This window comes from Prosopis cineraria, unplaced genomic scaffold (genome assembly GCF_029017545.1).
Source record: "Prosopis cineraria cultivar Desert tree isolate PC_DT_omini unplaced genomic scaffold, ASM2901754v1 PC13, whole genome shotgun sequence".
In the NCBI taxonomy this organism is placed as follows: Eukaryota; Viridiplantae; Streptophyta; class Magnoliopsida; order Fabales; family Fabaceae; genus Prosopis; species Prosopis cineraria.
Window position 1 is genome coordinate 39357374 of NW_026555344.1, and position 22714 is coordinate 39380087.

A 22714-nucleotide genomic window follows, 5' to 3' on the forward strand; every position below is an offset into this window, starting at 1 on the left:
AAGTATTTCTTCCATTAAGAAATATAAAATATTTTTTGATGAGCGAGATATTAAAAAATATAAAATATTTTTAGTCTTTTGAGGTGTAATTATTGTATTTTTTTTAAAAGTGTCCCTATTAATAAATGAATTTATATTTATTGTAGGGTGTTTAATAAGGATAAATATAAAAAAATAAGATTATTTTAAAAGTACATAATTACTTTATTGGGGGCTAAAATTTAGTTAAAAATGCCTTATATTTTTTAACAAATAGAGTATAATTAATAAAATTTTATTTTCGTTAGAGTGTCTTATATTTTAGGATACTAAATTATCTTTAAAAATATCTTATAAATTAAAATGAAAGGAGTACTATATAACTAGTTTCTTATTACTCATTAGTCAAATAGTCAATTGGAACCTTGCCCTACACATGAAATCCAACAAGTTTAAACACTTGAAAAATACCAATTCTTTTAAACTTAATAATAAATTGAAAAAAATATATTTTTAATCCTATAATTTTATATAAAATTTTAGTTTGATCATTTAATTTTATAAAATATTTTTTAGTCTTCTTACTTTAACATCATTAGTTTTAAATAATTACTTTTTATATCAATTATTGTTATTTTTTTAAAAAAAATTAAACTTAATATCTCAATATGTAAGAGGTCAATGTAAAAATTTTGCATTGATAACAATATTAAAATTAAGAAACTTAAAAGATACTATATAAAATTAAAGTATTAAGATAAAATATTGTATAAAGTGTAAAAAATTAAAAGTATATTTTATTTTAATAATTTTTTTAAATACAATTGTATTTAGAATAAGCTTTTCAATGAATCAAAGTTTGAGGTGAGTGGTGTCCCCAGTCGTTAAAGGGATTAAAAAGATGGGCGTGTATTAGGAAGTTTCTAAAAAGTTGATTCCAAAACATTGGAGGAGGACAAGAAGTGGTGCAAGAGAAGAGCGGGTGACACATGGAGTGGGGGAGAAGAAGACAAGGTTATGGGGCAGAGTGGTTGGTTGGTCCAAGGAGGAGAGGATAATGCCACAATGGTGGTGCCCACGCAAGGCAGCGCGTGAGGAGCACGAGAAGGAGAGGGGGAGTGGGGGGTAGGCAGGAGGGCGGGGCACTCAAGTGGCTCTAATTCAGTTGTGTGTTGTGGAGAGAAGAGAGTTGCAAACGAACAAAGAAATGAATAATAGAATGATGCCATAGCGGAGGAACTGTCTCTCTCCAATAATACTGTCTCTGTCTCTCTCTCCATTAAAAATTCCATCACCCCCGAACCTCTTGTTCTCCCTCCGTACACTACACAACCAGACAACCTACGCTCCTCTTGTTCTCCTTTCATTGTTTTCTTTTTTTTTTTTTCCCTAATAAAAAACCTTCATATTTACATTTATTGGAGGCTAAAATTCATTTTTATCTTTAATTTTTTTTAGAAGAGTGTTGGATATCCTTGTTAGTAAATGAGGCAAATTTTTTAACCATTTTTTTAAAAATTAAAAATATCTTTCCATCAGTGATCTATCAATATAATTCAAAAAATATTAATGATCTATTAATTTATTTTTAATTTGTCCTTGATCTCTTTCTTCAAAGGCATTGGGCACCTTAAAATTTTATTAAAATAAAATTTAATAAATATTATTAAAATATTAAAATTTTAAATATTATTATTTATAAATATTTATAAAAATTTATAAATATTATTAAAAAATTTTAAGATTTTTGGCACTTCTAAAAAAAAAGTTCACAAATAAATTAGCATTAAAGACATGCCACACTAGCAAAAAAACAACAGAGTTAATTGATAACTAATAAAGGGATATTTTTACTCTTAAAAAAATAGTTCGGGAAAAAAAATTAGTTCACTTATTAGTATATGATGCCTAATGTTCCTTGAAAAAAAGTTTAAGAGTAAAAATAAACTTTAATCCTATTTATTGGTTATTGATTTTATTTTCAGATTTTTTTATTAAAAGAAGGATAAATTGGCTTACGGACAAAAAAAAAAACTTGTGCCTACAAAATATGAACCAAATTTTTTAAACATTGAGAGTGTAACTGGTTCACATTGATATATAAATAGTTTATCATTAATATATAAGCAGTTGATAATTAAAATTTTAAAAATTTAAAAAAGATTTATCATTGATATATAACAGTATATCATTGACAAATATAATAAACTGACTATGATATAAAATATAATAAATGTTAAGTTATTTATTTGGTTTGATAATATAATATGGACTTTATGCAAAAGCCCCTTAAAAAAAATCACAACTAAAGACTTGAAAAAATGGTAATCATAATTAAGGATCACAAAGTTCTAAAATTAAATTTAAGATTCATGGTCCTTTTTGTAATTAAAAAAAGAAAAACATAATTTTAAATTTCTATACTTTACTCGAATTTTTTTATAAATCCCTACACTTTTTTTTAATGTTTTAAGTTTCTCTATTTTTATTTTTTGATGTTTTACCTAAAACATTAAAAAATAAAAATGTCAAAACTTAAAACATTAAAAAAATTATAAAGATTTATAAAAAAATTGAAGTAAAATATAAAAATTTAAAGTTATATTTTTTTAAAAAAAAAATATTCCAACTGAAACTAAAAATTAAGACTCACCCTCACATTTCTGCTTTGTGTTTGAACCATGACTGCGGCAAAGTCATCCTCCTCCTCCTTACGCCATCTTTTGTCTCTTGCTGTTTTACATCCTCTCGCTTTTCATCAACCAATTATCTTCCTGCTCTCTTCGTTCTTGTCGACATGTTTTGAAGCATTCGAAGCTGATGATGAAGATGCCTCCAATAACCAACCCATCGATTCCATTTTTCTCCGATCACCTCTCATGGCACTATCTTACATGCATTTAAATATCCAACCTTTTAAACAATTAGACTTGTGTGTTTTACTTTTTAATTATATGGTACATAGATTTTGGTACATTTTTTTTGGGTGTGTTTTTAAACAATTAGACTTTTATTTAGTGACCGAGGAGGCATTGCACCACACATTTATTTAATGTGAAACTGAATAATCTCGGGTAAAAAAAAAAAAAACAGAGAGAGCTGAAGTTGACTAGTCAAATAATTTTATACTCTTTGATGCAATAAATTTAAAATCATGCAAAATATAATAAAATTTTTATGCCAATCAAATCGTCCATTGATTGTGTCAAATGACAATAATGGAAAGTTTTATTTTATATTCTTTGATGCAATAAATTTAAAATCATGCAAAATACAGTACTCTTTCCGTCTCAAATTATGAGACATTTTTAGGCAAAATTTTACATATCAATAAATATTATTCAATACACTTAGCAACCTTATTTTTTTAAAATAAAAATATAAACTTTTAAAAATATCTATCATTTAATATATTGAAAAGAAAAAAGATAAAAATCAATTATAGAGAGGGAAAATATAATATTAAAATTGGTGTATTTAATAAAACTTTAATCTATTCAAAGTGGCCTATATTTTAAAACAAAAAAACTCTTTTAAAAATGTATTTTAATTTGGAATAGAGGGAGTAAAATTTTTAAGCTAATCAAATAGTCAAATGAAAGTTAGATAAGTGTTGACTTTGGTTTTCTCTAGGATAAAAAGTCAAATACAGCGTTTAAAAAAAAAGTTAAATAAGTGTTGACTTAAGTTTTTCAACTATAAAACTCAAATACGGTGTTCTTAAATAAAGTCAAATGGAGTTCAGCGGAACATTAAGCCTTTAACACGGAATCGTTAGAAAAGAAACATGCACACCCGAATGCAATGATGAAAATTTTAGCAGGCTCCATTAATGCTGAGGCATCTTTTTGCCTATTCAAGGGAAAATATTCAATAAATATTCATCCACAATATTTTTTCAAATTTTATTATTAATTATTTTTATCAATCCCCTCAATATTAATATAAAAAAATATAAAAATAAAAATATATTTAAATTTAAATTTATTCTAATATAATAAATTTAAAAAATAAAGTCTTATTATTTTTTCTTTTTCACAAATGATAATTTAAAAAAATATTTTTTAAATATTATGTAAAAAGTTATACTGTAATTTATAAATAAAATTAAATATATTTTTTAAAATGTAATTTATAAATAAAATTGGAGGGAGCATAAAGGATATCAAATATTTAAACTAAAATATATAATAAAATGTGGACCATTTAATTTCCTCATGATTAATCCAAAATGTTGCTCCTTCTCTTTTTTTTATAAGAGAAAAAATTATATCACATAGTTTAAAAAATTAATTAATCATATTAATTATATTTAAAAATAAAAAATTAAATTAAAATATCCTTTGTTAATTATGTTAATTAAGTTTTTGTTAATTGTTTGTTATGATTGTCAATGATAAAATTATGATGAATAATTTAAAAATTTATAGTAAATGAATATTGAAAAATATAATTTTTTATATACAAAATAAAAAAATAACAATTTCTTTTATAAATAAAAAAAGAGGGAGCAGGTTTGAGGATTTTTTTTTATTTTTTAATAAGAAAAGGGATGAAGCCCAAACTAGCATCTCGATACAACTAGTACAAGAGCTCTTTAGCTAGGAAGCTCCTCTAAGAACCTGCAATTAACACCATAGTTAACATGCCAAATTTAGCTAACCAATCTCCATACAAATTATGCCTTCTCTAAAAACATGTCTAGCTTCAATATGCCAATATCATTATTCAGAAGCAGCAGAGCTTGACTTAGGTATCGCTGCGCCGAATCTCTTTCATAAATGAGCTTTAAAACAGAAGAGAATCAAATTAAGATAGAAGCAAAACGAAGACACATGTAAATGAGCTTAATAATAGACATTGACCCCAAATCTTAGGTCATATTTATGATTCATTCCATTCTCAAGGTGTCAATGGGATGGAAGGGATGAGATTAATTAGGATAGCCCTTACCTCTATAATGAGATGGAATTTTCAACTTTACATCTTATCTCATCTCAAGTTTAGTCCCATCATCCTGAGGTTACTTTCATCTCGCATAACAGGATGTGAAAAACGAGCGAGTTTGGAACATCTTGATAAATTAAAACAAAAAATGTTCCTAACTTGTACTTATTTTGTTTAAAAATATAAGATATTTTTTGAAGAACTCAATTTTAAAAATGTAAAGTATTTTTAGTCTTTCAAGATGTAATCATTACCTTTTTTTTCAAAAGTATTCCTATTAATAATGACTTCATATTTATTATAGGGTATTTAATAAGGGTAAATATGAAAAGATAGGGTTAATTTAAATGTATGTAATTACTTTATTAGGAAGTAAAATTCGATTAAAAATATTTTACATTTTTAAATGAAGGAAGTGCATATTTCAAAACAGATTAGGACAAAATACATTTGTCCAAAATAAGAGGTTCACTCCAAATTACTAGCTGAAGGATATTATTACTTTAAGAGCTAAATATTTAAGCTTCAGGATTTTTCCTTTTTCCTAACTACTTTTTTCTTGCACTGTCCCATCTCTTTTTTCTTGCTATTTTTCAAAGATAATACTTCCACCATAAATAAAAGTCAGAATTTAATCATAATTTATTGAAAAAATTCAATTATTTGGTCAAAATACTCAGCATTTGGTCTTTAAAGTTTAACTTAGTGCACCTCAATTACTATAATTTTAACTCAGTTACAATTCAATTTTTAAACTTTAATTAAATGCAACTCAAGACTTTTTTGGTTTATATTTTCAAAAATTTTTTAAAAAATTGTTTGAATAAGTATTTTGAATTGAATTATTTTTAAAATTATTCTCATTAAAAAAATGAAAACATCTTAAAGTTTTTTATTTTATTTTTCTTATATTTATAACACACTACATTTAATTATTAAAAAATATAATTAATTTGATTAATTTCTATAATAAACTATCACCAACATTAATCACCTACAACCATCACTAGTATTATATTTTTAAATTCCAAAACCAATTGAAAATTATTGTAACTTTTCTTGTAAAAAAAAATTCAAAAATTGAATCACAAGATGGTTTTTAAAAATAAAAAACAAGAATAGAAACCAAACAAGTCTTTAATTTCTATAGTTTTAATAATTTAAAATGTTAGTTTCAAGAAATAACTTTAATATTTTAAATTTTATATTATAAAATATTAAGATTGGTATTTTAAATTATTAAAATTATAAAAATTATATCATATTGAAACAAAATTTAAAAACTGAATTGAAAATGAATTAAAATTATAATGAATAAAAAATCACAAACTAAATTATAATGGATTATTAAAATTATAGGATCAAATAACAGTTACCACTTTCTAGAAAGTAGAAACTGTAATTAAATTATTAGAGCTAGGAAGAAATGAAGGGTTTATATGACTATTCATAGCGAAGCATTCCTTTGATGCTGTTCCGAAAATCGCGATCCTCTTGTGGGCAACCTGTATTTCAACTTTGTTGGTTCTTGGCTCGGTATTTGCATAATGAATGTAAGGAATATGAGAGAATCCCGAGGAGAAGATTCACTTGACCACCTCAAATTCCTTGTCCCACGCGCTCGCTCGCGTCTCCTGAGCAGCTCCTGTCCCTGTCAGGGCCTCGAACTCCACTCTCCTATCAACTCTAGTGTTATTTTTTTTGGAGTCCGCAAAGGAACAACACACACAGCGAGAAATCGAGTGGTTGGCTGGTGACAATGGCAAATATTATATATAGAAGGTTGCTGTTAGCTTCGAGGTTCAAGTCTTTTTGGTTCTAGATTATCGAGGGGAAAAGACAAATCGGCATTCTCCTCTTTTCCACCTTTTCTTTTGGTGTTTTGATTCTTTGGATTTTGGATAGTCCACCAATCTGAGTGCCAGAATTCACTTGTTAGTAGTTTGCACTTTGCACGTCTATGGACTTTCATGTATGGTGAATTTCTTTGGTTATTCATCAGTGCTGGTGGGTAAGTAGTGCAGACTAGCTCAACTTAAATATCTGTATGGTAACTGAGAAAATGACGCAAAAGGTTTGATGGTTTTTTTTCCTTTTGGTTTTTACATTTGCTCTGGCTCGACTAATCTTACTGGCTTTAGTGGGTTTTGTTGTTTGCTCAGTATCTTACTCTCCTGTCCTAGTTTCTGCTACATTTCTTGCCACATTTCTTCCCTATCAGTTGGTTCTCTTACTGAGAAAATGATGTTCGGTTGCTGGGAACATAATACAAGTTTTGGTTCTTGTGTTGGTTCTATTACTCTGGCTTAATGAGCTTGATGTTTCCAATGGGTCTTATTTATTGCTGCGTAAACTGCTCTCCAGTACCACTTTCCTACACATTTTCGTTTTCCATTAAATTTTCAGTAACCAAACCTACCGTATAAGCTTCTGTCATCTTATTATATTAGTGTTTTCCTTCTTGCAGGCTTCTCTGCGGCCAAAGTTTTGTAAGAGTTCACTTGGAAATTGTTTGAATGCCAAGAAATGTGAAAGCCCTAGACGCTTCTAGTCGTTATTGATAATCACAGGACGGCTTTTTTCGTTTATTTTCTCATAATCTTGAGCTGGGAACAAGCTATGGTGGTATTTTTACTTCTTGGTGCAACAGGACCACCGATTAAAAGAAGAAAGGGTTTAAGGATCAAGCAAGCTGGTCGAGGTTCATACAGGGGAAGCTAGTTGCAGCTTTCGGGTTTCTGCTGTAATATTTCACCTTGGAAGATCCATAGATGGAAGCCACTTCTATGATGAAGTTGCTGAAGAGCTTTTGTGATTGCTCACATTGGAATTATGCTGTATTTTGGAAGCTTAATCACCATTTTCCAATGTAAGATCTTTTGTTCTATGATTATTGAGACGCTTCTTTGTCCTTCATTTGTTATTGGAAACCTAGTTGAATCAGTTGAATTTGTCTTGGAATTACTAAATTACTAAAATATAGAGAATAGAAAGTATGTTTGTATCTGAGAAAATGCTTTTCATTTAGTCATATGAGGAGTACATAACGATTCTTTTATAGTGCTGCTGTGATAATTGTATGATCAACTAATAGGAATAACATTTCCTGTTCCTTTAATAAATATCTTTCAACATGTTCTTCAATCTGAACTTTTTAGTTGAAAGTCAATGGTTCTAATAATAAGAGCTAATTAGTGTATAAGATCACTTCACTTTTGACTTTGCTTCAGGATCACCTTGCAAGACTATTCTTTATAATAATTGCTTTGATATAAGAAGCATGGACACTGACACAGGCATTGCCAAAACAATAAAACTTGATGGTCCCGTTTGCTTATTAGAATGGAATTGATTAAAAAAAATAAGATGACTAAAGGAGATAGGTGATCACATTTATAAGAGGGAGGGTAATTTAATTCATGCGGTGGGGAATTATAATTCATAAGATTTTTGGAGAGTGATGATTTCTACGTTTGTAATATATAATAATGAGTTTTATTATGCTCACCATGAGGAAAAGAGCAATTTGGTTCATTTTTGTCTTTATTTTTTCAATCCATTTCATTCCATTTAATTCTAGTAACCAAACAGGACCGAAGCGTTAGCACTTTGTAACATACAAACATAAACACGGATTGTCTCTAGAAGGACTGTGCTTGAGAGGCTTTGATTTCTTGGAGCAGTATTCTTGGATGACTTGTGGATATCTCCGTGGAGAAAAAAACTTGTTAGTTGTAATTTGTTGTTACATGTGTTCATTAAAATTCTCGGTCATATGGGTCATCTTCAATAGCTTCTATGTTTGTGGATGCAATTTGTTTGACACAATTTAACTCCTTAAGATCATAATCCTTTTAGTCACATTGGAAGCTAGCTGCATTGCAGTTACTATTTTGTTGTTTGTTATGAATCTACTTAGAAAGTATTCATATAACATATGTAATTGGTTTAAGCTTTCTGACACTGCATCAAATAATAAACTAGGATTTCAAATTTTTTTACTTATGATGTCTTTGCACGTCTTGTTATTGCACAAGGACTTTGACCTGGGAAGACGGATACTATTGTGATTTGCAAACCAATGAGGCTGTGGAAAATATGTGGACGGAGGTGGCTTCTTCAAGTTGTGAAACTATACGTAGTTCTGAAGAGAGTTCTGTTAGATTACTCATGACTGAAATGTCTCGTCTGAAGTACATATTGGGAGAGGGGTAAAAGCATAATTTTTTTTTAATATTTTTTATGGTAGTAATTATAAACCATGTATTTCTTAATATTTGTTCATAATATTTATGTACATCGATATATACATAAAGTGAGTGGCTCGTCAGAAATATGAGAATATATACGGTTGAAAAATTATAAGCAGATGAATCTTGGATGAGGCAAGAATTTCATGAGGTTGAAAGGTTCAGTATTTTTTCTATCTGATTGAGCCATTATGATTGAAATTGTAGTTATACACATTCCATCATTATTGATTATTGAAGCAGTGGCTGCATAGTGCTTTCTCTTTGCATTTTAAAAAATATCACCTATCTAGGCTGTTAGGAAAAAATAAGCAGCTATATTGCTTGTTTTGTACTCGTGTATACCAGAAAAAAAAAAAAATCTCTTTTATGATCGTGAAAGCAACGGGAAGCTCATGCTAACCACAATTGTGATTACTCTGTCAGGGCTGTCGGCAAAATAGCTCTTACTGGAGATCATTGTTGGATTTTATTTGAGGATATTCTTACTGGTAAATTCCAGACTAAGTTGAAAAATGAGGTGAGATTCTAATGTAATGATATAAGTTCTCCATGAAACTACAGAGTATTGCTATGAAGTATTAATTTTTTCTTTAATGATATATATTCTTAATCTTTTCCTCCTGCAGTGTCTAAATGAATGGCTTCTTCAATTTGCATCAGCTATCAAGGTATTAATTTCTAGTCTTGATTTTTTTTTTTTTCCTTCATACTTTATACCTAAGTGAAAGGTCTGATTTCCAGCTCTAATGTCTGGATGAATGATTCTGCATTCCATTTGTGTGCTACTTAGTTCAGTATCCAACTCAGCTGAGACATAACTGCCTAGTTGAAGAATCATGAATTTACATGCCATTTTCATAAAGATGTACTAGTTGATTAATGACAATCCTTTTATTTTCTTCAAATCATTCTTCAGACTATCGTACTGGTACCCGTTCTTCCACAAGGAGTTTTGCAATTCGGCTCATTCAAAGCGGTGTGTATTTGTTCTATACTTGGAACCTAAAAAAGCAGTGGGTTTTCAAATGATTGAGTGACTCATGTCATAGCAGCACACATTGAATCAGAATGTCTAAATTTTATTGAACTATGTATCTTACCTAAAGTATTTCCTATGTGGCCTCTCCCTCTCTATATATATCAGCATGCAAATGTCACCAAATCAGCACAGTTGTTTTACTTATCGTTATCTCATGCTCATTTTAGTATTAGTGCATTTCAGAATGTTTAGAAGCGTGCAATAGCTATTGGCTGAAATGAACATTTGGGTCAAATTCTATATGCCTTGTGATGATGTTTGTTTTACTTATTTGGATCTCTTGTTTCCTGTCAAGATTTTAGGTTGCCGAAGATCTGGTCTTTGTTGCAAATGTCAAGGAGAAATTCAATTTCTTTCATCATGCAACAGCAGATACTCTGACATTGAGCTCAGATGAAAATATTCACTATTGGTCATTCTCGGCTCTAACAAACTGTCCTCTAGATAATTCTGATGTATCATCTCTTACAAACACTATCCTGACACGTGAACTTTTTGGTGGCAATTCACTTACTATAAATGAACTGAGGTTGAATCCAACTGTCCCATTGTCTATTCCGGTCGAAAGTGGTTCCAGGTCCAGGAAAAATGAGACCATTCCCCCATCAACTGGGGTGTCAAATGATGCTGGTCAGGTGGAAATCAAATCAAACCGAATGGAAGAAGTGATAGGGACCTGTTCTCCATGTGTCAATAACGTGGGAGTATTTGGACAGACATCTGAAGGACAATTTTCTTACTCTCACAATGACATGGCAGAACAATTTGGAGATACTGACACTGATCATGAAGAATGTAATAAGGTGGATAGTTTCAATTTTCCATTGGATTCTGAATTACACAAAGCACTAGGGCCTTTTACTAATAGACAAACTTCTGAACCTGGGTTGGAATATTTATCTGCTGAGGATACTTACAGTGCTAGCTCCACGTCGATATCTGGTGAAAAAGAGCTCGGTCATATTAGGGGCATAAAATTTTCAGAGGGACACAAATCAGAAAATCTTTTGGATGCAGTTCTTGGCAATTTATCCAGTGCCTCTGGTGATTCTTCATCGACTTTGCCAACCGTGTTTACTGCTTCCATTCATCCACAAAGTCATTCTGAGGGAAGCACTTTGATTGCGTATAATGGTGATTCTAGTAGCCATCTTCCATCTGCATTTGGGGCCAACATAGATGAATGTACTGACCTTCTTACGTTGGCATCTTTGGATGACAATTCAGGCATATTGCTTGATGGGGCACAGCAGGAATCTGTTCATGTTCATAGGCAGCCTAACAGTGGATCGAAACACCCTAGTATTGGCAAGAAAAGAGCCCGTGCAGGAAATACACCAAGGCCAAGACCAAGGGACAGACAGTTGATCATGGACCGGATGAAGGAGCTGAGGGAACTTGTCCCAGATGGTGCCAAGGTAAGTTGATGCTTCTCCAGGACCAAAGTTGAACATTTTAGAGTCCCTAAGGAAACTTTTTAATATTGTCTGTGATGTTCTATGATTTGCAGTGCAGCATTGACAACCTCTTAGATCGGGCCATAAAGCACATGCTATACTTGAGAGAAGTAACAGACCAGGCTGAGAAATTGAAACAGTTTGAGCATAAAGAGGTAAATCTGACTGTATATCTGAGGAACTTAAGTCCAGATAAAGTGGATTAATTTTAGCAATTAAAGATGTGTGGCCCTATCTTTCATTCCACGGAAGCTACAAATATTATCTTTAAATTAATTTCATTACTTCTTAAGAATTGCAAACTGAAACTTCAGCTCCTCTGGATTCACCTTATGCTATAAACCTCTCCTGAAGTGGATAAAACTTTACACTCTCACCTCCAGTTTTAGATTATATGACAACCTCCATTTTGCAAGGTTGGCACTTTGTTGATTTGTACTGCACTGAACCAGGCTCTCTTGGGAGTTTTCTAGGAGGGAAAATGCATGAATTATCCATTAACAAAAATGAAACTTTGGGAGGTTAAAGGAGCTTGTAAAATCTTTTGGCGAAACTGCTTCATATAGGCTGCTGACATTGGTCAATCTGACTTGACTTAGGTGCCCGAGCTGAAGCAGAAAATCAATGGCAATCATACTGGGAGGAGTTGCGCAATTGACTTTGGCAGTGAACTCCAAGTCTTCCCCATAGTCATAGAAGATCTTGAATGCCCTGGCCACATGCTTATAGAGGTTTTCTTCAATCTCCACACGCACGCGCGCACAAAAACTATTTGCTAATTAAATTTACCAGACCAGAAAAACTTGAAGTGAATGTTAAATGAATGGCATTCCATTTTTGTTGCAGGTGATATGCAGTGAGCATGGACTTTTCTTTGAGATTGCCCAAGTGATTCGACAGCTGGAGCTTACCATATTGAAAGGTGTTTTAGAAAGCAGTTCAAGCACTGCCTTGGCCCGTTTCATTGTTGAGGTATAATAACCAGCCTAGTTTGATTAAATGCATGATTTTCAGATAGGTGGGGTTAATCATCAAAGATGGGTCTCGCCGAAAAATGTGCCTATATGCACATTACTGACATTAGTCTAATTCATCTATACGTGATAGACTGTTCTCAAGAATATTTCACCTTCATTGTTGCAATAATAAATGGAGCTTTAGTTCTGAGATGGTTTTATTTGGATCAGGTTCCCAGAGGTTTTCACAGAATGGATGTTCTGTGCCCTTTGTTGCATCTTTTGCAGACTGGAACAAGCTCTGTCACATAGAATTTGATCTATTTCATCTGCATATAACGAAGAATGCATATCCTGTCAAAAGTTTGAAATGGCACAGATCCTGTAGCTGGTTGTATATATATATCGCCTACTTAATATCGTGTTATTCAAGGCAAGATTCAAGCAGTCGGCCTCAATGTTTAATTGTTAGCTGCATTAATTCTTGACAGATCTACATCCTGTATATTATGATTATGAAGCCTTTCCATCAGAACAGTTTTTATGGCTTAGAAGTACAATTTATTTCCGGATCTCGGCGGAACATTTATGATCCCTTATTCTGTCAGCCTCAACCTCCTGTGTTTTATTTATTTATTTATGATAAGAACCCATGTTTTAAATTGGTGCGATACTTTAGCTCATAATTGGCAAAACGACGATTACAGAGCTTATAAAAATATTAATGATAATTCATGTGGGTGGATCGGAGATGAAGCGAAAAGTTTTATGTCAAACAAAATTAAGCTTGATAGTTAATAACAAATAAAAGAGCAAGATTCATAAACTTAAATATTCAAGTTTGATCCAAATTGAAGTCCAGGTTCTATATTCATCTTAAGGATGAGCTTGATACGAAATCTCAACCATTTAAATTTTAATTTAAATAATTTAAATTTAAGTTTTATTTGGTTGAAGGGAGGGGAAGGGGGATCTCCAAATTCAGAGGAGGCCCTCCTCCCCTCTTGTTTGATAAGATGAAAGGGAGGAATTTTTTCTTTTTAGAATTTCCCCTTCTCTTCCCTTTTTTTCAATCAAACACTATTTTAAAATATTATTATTATATTATTATATATTATATTTATTAAAATAAAAATTTATTAATAATTTTTTTATTTTTACTTTAATCTAGATTTAATTTAATAATAAAATTTTTATAATTAATGTACATTAATTATTTAGATATACCCTGCACAATCCTGTGTAGCATAAATCGAGATAATTAATATACAGTGATTATAAAAATTTTAATATTAAACCAAACTCCCTAAATTAAATTTAGAATAGATTAAAAAATAAAAAAAGTTATTAAAATTATTTTATAAATTTTACAATTTTTTATTCTAAGAAATATAATATATAATAATATAATGATATTACTTTAAATTTAAACCATTCAAATTAAAAATTTAAAGGATCCAAATCTCATTTCTAGTGGGATAAGTAAAGAAATCAATTTCTCAAAACTGTATTAGAAACTTGACAGAAGTTTCATTTATATTTATTTAAAGACTTTTCTTGTTTATATTTTTTTACTCTAGACTTTCTATAAATTTATATGTAACGTTTTTAAAATTCAAAATTTACAAGTGAATTCACAAGCCCCATTTCTTATATTCAGTTAATTTTTTACCACTATTTCAATAATAGAGCTAAGAGTCTTTTAATTGTACATAAAAATCATAATCTTTCCATAACATTTCAATACTATAAAATTTTCACTTTCATTTAACACGTCTACTAGGTTTGTGATTGTAACTTTCCTTCATATTTTGTTTTTGGGGTTTGTACTTAGATAATTCCAAGTTCCTGAACAAAATTCTTATTTCTGCTAGACAGACACAAAACCCCACCGAGTTTTTTGGGTGACGCGATCGTCAACTAGTCAAAAACGCTACCTTCATCAATCGACCAGTGAGGAAATCTGCTATAAGATAACAACTGTTATTTAATTGTATACTGTAAAATAAAAATAATAATAAGTGAAGATCCTACAATTAATGACTTAAAAAAAAAAAACGCTCCAAATTGAATCCAAGCACAGCCAAGGTATAACCCAAATTCCGCAGCATTTTCCCGGTACCTAAGAGACCAAGACTCGTATAATTCTAAATCGGAATAAACCGAACAGTCGCAAACACTTACTTGTGCGTAAGCAAACCAAAAGATCTGATATCTCAATAATGTTAACGCCAAAGCTAAAGTCTACCAAGGAAAGAGCTAGATAGCGAAATCAGAAGAAATATATAAAGATGAAGAAACATGCTGCGTGATTTTGGACACACCTACGTCCCACTAATGATATGTCGCCTAGTGAATTACCAAAATCCTATCAAAACTGTGCCACCTTCTCCTCTAGATTGCACTATTTGACAAACTTGGAATCAAACGGATTTTTCAGCCACCAGTAGCGTATGCCACCAACCACATGCTATATTTCTTGGTCGACATTCACCAATAGATACTTGACATGGGATGTTTCTGTCAACAGAATCCCCCAAACCAAGCTGTGCAGAGAGACAATAACCAATTATGTAATTGAGGAGAAACTTTTCAAGTATGTATGGGATTAAGGTGGATGAAAATAGGAAGAGAAATTTTCAATATAAATATTCTTTTTTCTATTTAAATATTTTTTTATATCATTCATTTTCTTCAACTCATATGCTCATAAAAAGGGGAAAACATCAAATATATAAACACAAAAATAAATCTCGAAGAATTTTTTTCCTTCATTCTCAATACAGTGAAAACATAGTGGTGATTACTGATTACTACATGATAATTGGATGTTTAAAAAAATTTCCTCAACACATTATAAGATTAATTAAGTTGACAATAAACAATTTTAATAATTCCAATCCACATAATCCAAAAGCAACCGCCATTTATTCACTCCTATTGTATCCGCTAAACTCAAGATTTAGAGTACCTGGCCATATTTGTTCCATCCCCAAGTGAAAAATTGACCATCGTCTTCAACATGCAAACAAAACAGTCGTTGTAAGAGTAAGTGGAACAGTATCAAGAATGTCTCTGAACAGTTCAGATATAAAAAGAAAAAATTAGAAATCAGCTTTAAATAGTGATTATATTCAACGATGAAAGATATTAAGCTTAGGCCAACGCATAAAAGCCATCGAGTTTGGAAATGATGGAATTTTTTTCAATTCATGCGGCTAGAGCAGCAAAATCTTAAAGAATGTTGTTACAAGTCATAAACATTGAGCATTTCAAAAGCTGCAAGTTATGCTTTCGAGAACTACCTAGCGGAACAATTTTCAGAGCTTATGCTGCCGCTACAACAATTATTATTGACTTAAAAACTTTCATCTTTCTAAAAAAGAATAAATAAACGTCATTTCTAAATTTCAAATCATCTATTCAACTCAATTAGATCTCCAGAAAATTCAAACATGGCTGTTAGTGAATATGCAATCCACAGATTTTTAATCGTATTTCTACCAGACAACATTAACATCCTCAAGAACAAGAACGCTTTTTATTTAACAATTATGCAATAAAAGCTTTTATCAGGCCATAACAATTCCAAAGGAGTACTTAAGCAGTGACTGAGCTGCCGTGGATTTACTTGAATAAAGTATTTAGGAAGTTGGGGTAAATGTCTGCCAAAAGTTCATTTGATTTATAGTATCTTGAGTAGTTTAGTTCATATGATTAACTTGAAATGGTTGGGTATGCAGTCACTCAGTTATCATGTTTTAATAAATAACGATTCTCCTGCACAAGTAACTCCTCAATTATCCTACTCCCTACCCCCACTGAAAATAACAACAATAAATGGGACGTACTCGGTCAATATAAAAGCCCTAAATGGCTCTAGAAGGTTCCCTTCAGCATGTAGTTTTGAAAACGCACCTGTTAGTACAGCACTATGACGAGCACCGCAAGAAATCACACTAGAGTGCTTATTCTCCAAACACGAAGCATCCAAGAGTCTAGGTGACGCCTGAAACAGATATAAATAGGGTAAGTAAAACACAGGCAAAAGAATCATCTCCTAACTAAGCTAACGCATTTCTCAAGACAATGGTTAAACAGAAAAATATTTATATTTCTTCAAATATAACCACACAAATAAACAATTCTGTAGGCTAAATCACAAATATATCCGTAGGTGAGCTTTCATTTGATTGACTGCAAAGACCCAAGTTTAGTTATTAACTGAAAATTTTGAGTTGATTCAATACATTTAGGTTGGAAGGTCTAGTCTTAATTTATCCTTACTGATCACAATCAGATTCTCCTCAATAACAGTACTTGATTCCCGTAAGAATAGCATAATACTTCATTGCTGCTTATTAAGAGAACTGATGTTCAAAAGATTTTATTCTCCCAACACGTTGAGAAAATGATACTTCTTCCTAAAACTAACAAAAGATCATACTAAAATTAAAATTAATGCGCTAGTTGATGTAATGCGGGACCAAACTGATATTATTTTACAGAAAAATTGTAAAAATTCAGAACCAACAGTGCCTTGAAAATACCTCAAGATGGTCAGAACCTGTACCCAGCTGTCCAAACTGGTTCCCGCCAAATGAATAAAGATGACCATCTACAGTTACACACAGTGTATGCCATAGTCCTGCAGCAGCTTTTTCCACTCTAGTTCCCAATAAAGAAGGTACACAAGTTGGTCTCAGCTGATCGGCAGTACTCCCTTGCCCGCACTGCACAAAATTTGAATGAAAAAAGATATATGGGAATCTCAGATAGGCCACTTAATTATTTATAAGACAGCGCCACTAAAAAACATATCCTTTCACTTCATGGCAGTGTTTTATGACTACAGAAAATTTTATAACTTTATTGAGGGGGTGAGTAGTGGCGAGTTCCTCCTAAACTTTAGTAGTATGTCTCTCATGTCTTCATCAATTCTAGAAGAAAGATATGTCCCAACACCTTTGAACAGACTTTTTGGAACAAGAAAAATATTTATCACTTCTCACATGCATGCTGGACACATTACATACATTCTAGAGATATCTCCTCGCAATTGGTAAAATAATTATTTTAACATCTCTATATGTACCATTTGCTAAAACTAGTAGCATTATGTTGTGTCAATGTATAGTGCTTGTGTCGAGAGTGTCCTGTGTCTAGAATAAAGGAAATGAATTATGCTGACCTAGGCTCCTTTTTTGTTGCTAGATAGAAAGAAATGGAATAGAATGGATTGAAAAAATAAAAGTAAAAGTAAGATGATCAAAATGTGGAGGGGGATAGGCAAACCATATTCATAAAAAAAAAGATAATTTTAGTGCATGTGATTAAGAATCATGATTCATGAGATTTTTAAAGAATGTGATGATTCTCACATTTGTTGTTTATAGTATTGAGTTTTATCATATGTATCATGAGGGGAAAGGGTAATTTAATTCATTTTTATTTTGATTTTTTCAATCCAATCCATTCCATTCCCATCCTTTCTAACAACCAAATAGGACCACAGTTTAATATGGTCATTGTGCATTTTAAATAGAAAGTAGGGATGGCTTTATAAATCCTAGAAGCAAGAGATTTTTTTTTGTGTGGTTACAAATAACAAAACTACACCTACCTCTACATTCCAAATCACTTCCTTATCTTTCTTTTACCTCCGTGCATAATTCATCTTTATCACCTGGGTTTCTCTTACTTTTATACAGACCAGAAAACAAAAACCATTTTCCAAGAATGACATTTTTTTCGTTCTAATAGGTGTCAGCAGATATCACAACTAATTCATGACAACTGCTTTCAAATACTTTCCCCTTTCTTCCTCTTTTGGGGCCAAACAACTTCAAAATCTACCTCTTGCCAACCCAAATTTTGCCAAGAGCAGACACTCAAACAAACAAGCAACATGACACTATCAAGTTGACATGTCAAACTTGAAGAAATATGAAAACACACGCGCGCATGCGCTCATATATTATCTTAAAATTTATGTCATATCCAAATCATTAGTCTCGCATACCACTTCGTGAGAGTCTTTTGTTTCCTTGACAATATTATTACATTAGTGCCAACTTATCCTTAACAAGATAAACTGAGTTCCTTCCCTCAATATGAATAATAAAGGGGGTATATAATAATCTTCTAACCATAGAAATACCTGTCCATACAGGCCCCAGCCAAAAGTAAGTAGTGCCCCCACATCTGCAAGAGAAAGAAACGAAGCTACTTGAGGCATGCACATATTAACCACTTACTGGCACATCCTTTCAATTACATAAAAGTGGACAAAACATTTGGTATTTGATCCACAGACTTCCAAACCGAATTCTGCAATGGTAGCTACAGACACTAGATTTTGTATTGTACCCTTGTAGCTTGTAATTTTGTATTAAAAAAAAAAAACTATAATGGCAATTTTGTTCAAAATCTTGAGCACTTGAGCCATGGTTATGCTGGAAAACAAGATATCTATGATATGCTGACCTGTTATTATGGCACTGTGCCGACCTCCACAAGCAATTTCCTTCACATAAGTCCCTGGGACTTTTGAAGCTTGAGTTGTAGCACCCAAACCTCCTTGATGAATTACCGATGGCTTATCCTTCTGAGAAGTTGATGGCTCAATACAAGGTATGAGATGAGGAGAGGAAACCATCTTAACACGAGAACCCAAACCTAGCTGTCCTTCACCTCCATAGCCCCAACCCCAGACCTGTCCCACATCTGAAAACTTTGGTAAAAATATGGTGCATCAGGTGTCTTGCTTTAAATAAAAAATCAAAAACCTCTCATACCTCCGTATTTCAAAGAACCTAAAAAACTATATACATTGACAACAACGAATATCCAACTACAATTAAAAGGACATAACTTGTTTTCCATGTACTATCAAAAAGTAAATAAATAAATAAATAAAAGGACATAACCATTTGTCCAGATGGACACAAAGAAATTACCTGACAGTGCCAATGTATGCCTCCCCCCTGCTGCTACAGTGGTAATTTTCACCCCATGACCAAAAGTAATAAGTGAAGGAGATACTGTAAAAAATTCATCTCCAGACGATGGACTGTCAGATTCTAGCCTGGCTGGTGATATCTTCCTACGCTTTATAGTTTCCTCTCCAACTTTCTTGTTGTCAAGTTGTGAATCTGACCCATTACTCGTGTTCGAGCCTTGTGGGCTTCCTGTTTAATGTCTGAATTCCATTAGCGCCCTGAAATGAAGTCAAGAAATCTCTATGTTTTGTTAATTATTCTGTTGCATGTATGAGCAATGTTTGGCCACCTTGTTCAGTCACCAAAGAGCTCTGTTTCCCAGCAGCATCTTTTTGAAGGTTTCTACCAATGAGGAAATCGCCAACAATTTTTCCAGAAGGCACACATTCTTTCCAGCCCCATGCATATACTTCACCTTGCTCTGCACATAAAGCCATAAATTCCATAATTTTTGTCAGACAACATGGAAGGGCATAACCAAAGAAAGAAATCAAGCTTCAATAAGCAAAACTCTTAGGCAGTCTTCAGATTGATGGATTTAGATTTTAGATTTGAAATCTCACATTTCGAATCCATGTATTTAAAATCCTTTGTTTAAATAGTTTTAAAAATTTCAAATGAAGAAGAGAGATGAAATAAGATTCAAAGCAAAAAAAAAGAAAAATAGAAATGACAAGTTTATTTATATTTTGTAATCGACAAGGAATGAGAAAAGACATGAGAGTAGAGGAATCAATAATGAAAACACAAAGAGAGCAAATATTTTAAGTTTTTAGAATTTCAAATGATTAGGGTGTAGAGGAAATTTAAAATTACAAAGAAATTATAATTTGAAATGGATTTAGATTTGAATCAAATTCAAATTCATAATATTTTGTATATCTAAATGAGGGATTTGATTCAAATCCAAATTCTCATTAATCCAAACACACTATTAAGTAATATCCTTTCTTCCGTACTTCTGAATCAAAACAACATTTAAACTCTATTGAAAATCGGATCCAAGAAAGAAATTGTTCATCAGCATGAAACAAATAGCACAAATACCCTTTTCATGAACAATATGCACTAATATGACGAACATAGACATAGAATTTCGCATGTCTTAAGATTCATAGTTGTGTCCCTGCAAGCTTAAACATTTAAGGCATGTGCTTCTTTGACATAGTCGGAGAGGGAATATAAAGCCTAACAATTCAATCCTCCGCACACAAAGTCTCATGGTGACAGACAGAATTTAAAATAGTGTTCAGTGTTACTTTATCATATTTGTTTACCACATCTCATGTCCATCGGACTTCCAAATCACGAGACAAAAGTTCAACTTTACATCGATTCCTTAACTTAAACTTTAAGATTAATCCATTCTATGACATGATGTAAAAGTTCAAAGATAAACTTGCCCCATTAGTATGATTATTATTATAAGAAAAAAGAACAGTGAGGACAGTGGCTAAGGGCAACTTTTGCGCACTGCAGTTAATAAGGACATTGGTGATTGAATCTGTAACCAAACCAAAATGCCTCATCATTACAAGGGCAAAGTAGAATGTCGCACTACAAGGCAATGCATAAGCATAGAAATCCAAACTCAATTCCAATTAAAAACAACGGGAAATGCAAAAAAGATAGCAGAAGGCCCGATTCAACAGAGAACGTGACCTTAAATGAGCTAACAATCCAAAGAAAAAGGAATTATTTAAAACCACGCATCCAGGGAAAGTAAGGTTGAATTCACAACATAGTTTTCAAAAGATTTGCCGACATAACCCCATTGGGTCCGCTCTCGCGCGCGAAAGAAAGAAAGAAAGAACCAATGGTGCCATAATACGGTCAATCTAAGGAAAAATTTCCGGGGAAACAAAAAGGTATCGACCTATCGTTCAATTGTCAGTGGCCACTCTCAGGTCCTCTTGAAAGTATTTAAACTCCTCCAATCTCGATATCTATAATTAACATATCAAGCATCGTAACAGTGATAATCCCCCGAGAAATTTCATTGCTAATTTTGCAATCTACGGTTTATGTAAAAATTATTATGAATCAAAGATGCAATACCAGTGACTGAGACGCAATGAGCCCAGCCAGCAGCAGCCTTGACCACAGAAGCTTCAGTGGGAACCGGAAAAGGCTCTGGGGTCTCCTACAAAACACGCAGGGAGAAGCAGCAAACAAAATCAATTGGAGAATATGTACTGTAAAAGCAAGTTCAACATTAGAAGAATACTGCATTTACCCCATGTTTTCCCGATGTCGAGTAGCTTTGACTCTCATCATCCGCCGCTCCCCACGTTATGAGCTTTCCATTCTCTGAGATTCACAGTGCAAAAATCGGAAAATTAGACAGCAACGTCCCATCATCACAGGCACCAAATTAAAATAGAAATGAAGATATACCATAAAAGAAGAAAATTATAAATTGCAAAACCACAGAAAAAACAGAATCCGCTGTTCAACTTTTAGCAATACAAATCAGTATTCTTTTGAATGATCTGTTTGTCTAAAACAGATCTAAGTTTCTACTTGATAATAACAAATCGATCTGAACTTATTCTATAAAAGTGGTAGTAGAATAAGAGATCGATAGTGAACCTGAGATGGCCATGGCGAATCCACAACCACCTCCACACACGTCCTTCCACGAATCTCCAGCTAGAACCGGATCTGAAAGCCTGACCGGAACTGGAGACAATATGGGAGCCTTCTCCGGCAGAGCTCCGGGAAGGTATCCCCACGTATAGACTAATTTCTCCAGGTGCTTGTCCATTTTCTCATCTTCAATTGCTTCATTTCCATTCATCACGATAATCCAACAAGAAACGAACACTCCTCCACTTCCGATCTCAAGAGGAAGGAGGTGGAGAAGAAGGGGACTACGGAAAGCAAAATGAAGAAAACATCAAGACTAACAAGAATAGTACGGGCGTATCAATTACAGGGATATAGGACTGCCACGTCGGATGCTGACATGGTGATATGGACGCGTGGAATGATCTGAACCGCAGTTGCAGATTATAAATTTGAAGTCACGAGCTGGCTGGAACCTTCTGGAGCACGACGGACCCTTCCTCGCGTTCGAGGT

General features: G+C 32.4%; 2 protein-coding genes across 5 annotated transcripts; one reads left to right on the forward strand and one right to left on the reverse strand.

The window, feature by feature from the left end:
• Nucleotides 1-6466: 6466 nt before the first annotated feature.
• Nucleotides 6467-13238, forward strand: LOC129291113 (transcription factor EMB1444-like). Of its 3 annotated transcripts, XM_054928285.1 has the most exons (12): nt 6467-6937; nt 7394-7795; nt 8964-9137; nt 9603-9696; nt 9806-9847; nt 10096-10155; nt 10521-11352; nt 11446-11636; nt 11729-11830; nt 12275-12406; nt 12522-12647; nt 12863-13238. In XM_054928285.1, exons 2-12 carry the CDS (start codon nt 7698-7700, stop codon nt 12941-12943), a joined length of 1932 nt encoding a protein of 643 aa, XP_054784260.1. In that variant the 5' UTR covers nt 6467-6937; nt 7394-7697; the 3' UTR covers nt 12944-13238. The 3 variants fall into 3 exon arrangements, with proteins under 3 accessions (XP_054784260.1, XP_054784258.1, XP_054784259.1); XM_054928283.1 differs by having other exon boundaries at nt 6474-6937; nt 10521-11636; XM_054928284.1 differs by having other exon boundaries at nt 6474-7795; nt 10521-11636.
• Nucleotides 13239-14598: 1360 nt separating this feature from the next.
• On the reverse strand, nt 14599-22522 carry LOC129291076 (ultraviolet-B receptor UVR8-like). Of its 2 annotated transcripts, none has more exons than XM_054928199.1 (11): nt 22225-22522; nt 21869-21942; nt 21691-21775; nt 19922-20053; nt 19591-19821; nt 19118-19357; nt 18792-18835; nt 17182-17364; nt 16550-16640; nt 15603-15706; nt 14599-15177 (listed from the first exon to the last, which is right to left on the reverse strand). In XM_054928199.1, exons 1-11 carry the CDS (start codon nt 22430-22432, stop codon nt 15055-15057), a joined length of 1515 nt encoding a protein of 504 aa, XP_054784174.1. In that variant the 5' UTR covers nt 22433-22522; the 3' UTR covers nt 14599-15054. The 2 variants fall into 2 exon arrangements, with proteins under 2 accessions (XP_054784174.1, XP_054784175.1); XM_054928200.1 differs by having other exon boundaries at nt 15603-15646; nt 22225-22519.
• Nucleotides 22523-22714: the final 192 nt, after the last annotated feature.